Source organism: Ceratosolen solmsi, unplaced genomic scaffold, assembly GCF_000503995.2.
Source record: "Ceratosolen solmsi marchali unplaced genomic scaffold, CerSol_1.0 scaffold2, whole genome shotgun sequence".
In the NCBI taxonomy this organism is placed as follows: domain Eukaryota; kingdom Metazoa; phylum Arthropoda; class Insecta; order Hymenoptera; family Agaonidae; genus Ceratosolen; species Ceratosolen solmsi.
Window position 1 is genome coordinate 6,233,050 of NW_011948422.1, and position 1,623 is coordinate 6,234,672.

The window sequence follows — 1,623 nt, forward strand, 5'->3', positions numbered from 1 at the left end:
TCGTGTACATTTTAGGTGAAAAATAATCGTTTAATAAACAAACCTCGTAGTTATTTTAATGCGTGCATAGAACACGAATATTAATCTGAGCGACAACACTTGCTCTTACTATGAATATAAAAAAAAAAAAAAAAAGTCCATCGATAAAGAATTATTGCTACACTACGCAATAGGAGATATAACAAAAATATTGCTGTGCTAAGACTCGAGAGCTTCCGTGACTGCGTAATTAAACTTGAACTTTCTAAAAAGAAATTATCACAGACTTGAATGGAAAAATCATTGAAAAATATAAATAAATAATTATATTACGCAGCTCCTTAGCAATGACAGTCGAGTTTTAGTATTTAAAGATATTTAAACTGCAATAACGATGTTGCGTAATTGTATTGAACATTGTTAAAAAGCAACGTATAACTTCCGCATAAATGTAACCATTTACTTAGGCACATTCATAAACAAATAATATGAATAATTCGATTACCAGCCGATAGACTTTTCGTAAACGAAATTATCGATCGATCTCGTCCAATGGTTTAACAATAATTTTACAATCGTTATCACTAAGCAAGCCCAATTGAGAATGCAAAATTGTCCTATAGTAGAGAATGAAGGCCATTGCTGATGTGCACGTAGTTTCTTTCATTGCATTGAATCTGAAATTGACAATAGTATCTCCGAGTGTAAGATAAAACTTGTTAATTACAAGGCGGCCGAGATTTTACGTAACCATTAAAAGGCCACCGGCATTGGCAGGAGGGATGGAATAATAGTTCGAACAGCCTCGAACTTCCATTGCAATCGACCATTAAATTCGCCGGTTTGTGATTGCAGTGATGGCCGCATAGGCAGCAGCAATAATAGCAGCAGCGAGGCGGGGAGGTTCGACTCGCTGACATCATCGATCCGAGGAAGGAGGGAAGCTTTGTCAGCCCCTAGGGGCTTCGGTCGATCTCGTGCGGCCTCGTGCACCACCTCCACCTTCTAGCGGCTCACCCTTAAAGCCGCGGGACTGACTAAGGCAGGTCGCACTGCAGCAGCCGGTGCTCCTCAGTCGGCCACGGGGATCTTACGCGCGCGCGCGCGCGCGCGCGCATTCACACGAGCTCGCGTACCTGCTATGAAATCTTCCTGACCGAGGACGACGCGACGGTCCTCCAACGAGGCAATTCGCTCCACTGCTCGCTCGCACTTAGGGACAAAGGTAAGGAGAGGCTTGGCAACATGTCGTGGCTGCGTTCGACTGGCGACGTGGTCGGCTTCCTGCTGCTCTCCATCCTGGCTATCCTAGAGTCCGTGACACTTGCTTTCATACCCAAGAGGTATAGAATGAAGAATGTCGCCGGTGAAATTGCCCTCGTAACCGGCGGGGGCAGCGGACTCGGTAGACTCATATCGCTCAGACTCGCCAAGCTCGGGGCCATCGTCGTTGTTTGGGATATTAACACACCAGGTGAGTCGCTCCTCATTGAAATAGAAAATTGGAGAATTGACGAAGGATCGACTAATACGTTAAAGTGCCTTCTTTAGGAGTATATATACGATATGAGAAAATTTAATCCTTCGGACGAATACAAATTGTATTTCCCCTTGGCTTTTAATGATTGCAAAAAGTTCCTTCTA

At 43.7% G+C, this 1,623-nt stretch overlaps 1 protein-coding gene across 1 annotated transcript in view; it reads left to right on the forward strand.

Annotated features, from left to right (window-relative positions):
* The first annotated feature begins 1,082 nt into the window (after positions 1–1,082).
* LOC105361918 (short-chain dehydrogenase/reductase family 16C member 6) overlaps positions 1,083–1,623 on the forward strand; it is a 22,867-nt gene continuing 22,326 nt past the window's right edge. Inside the window, exon 1 of the mRNA XM_011499227.1 lies at positions 1,083–1,453. Within this exon, the coding sequence (XP_011497529.1) occupies positions 1,225–1,453 (229 nt within the window). The 5' untranslated portion in view covers positions 1,083–1,224. The remainder of the gene's footprint in view (positions 1,454–1,623) is intronic.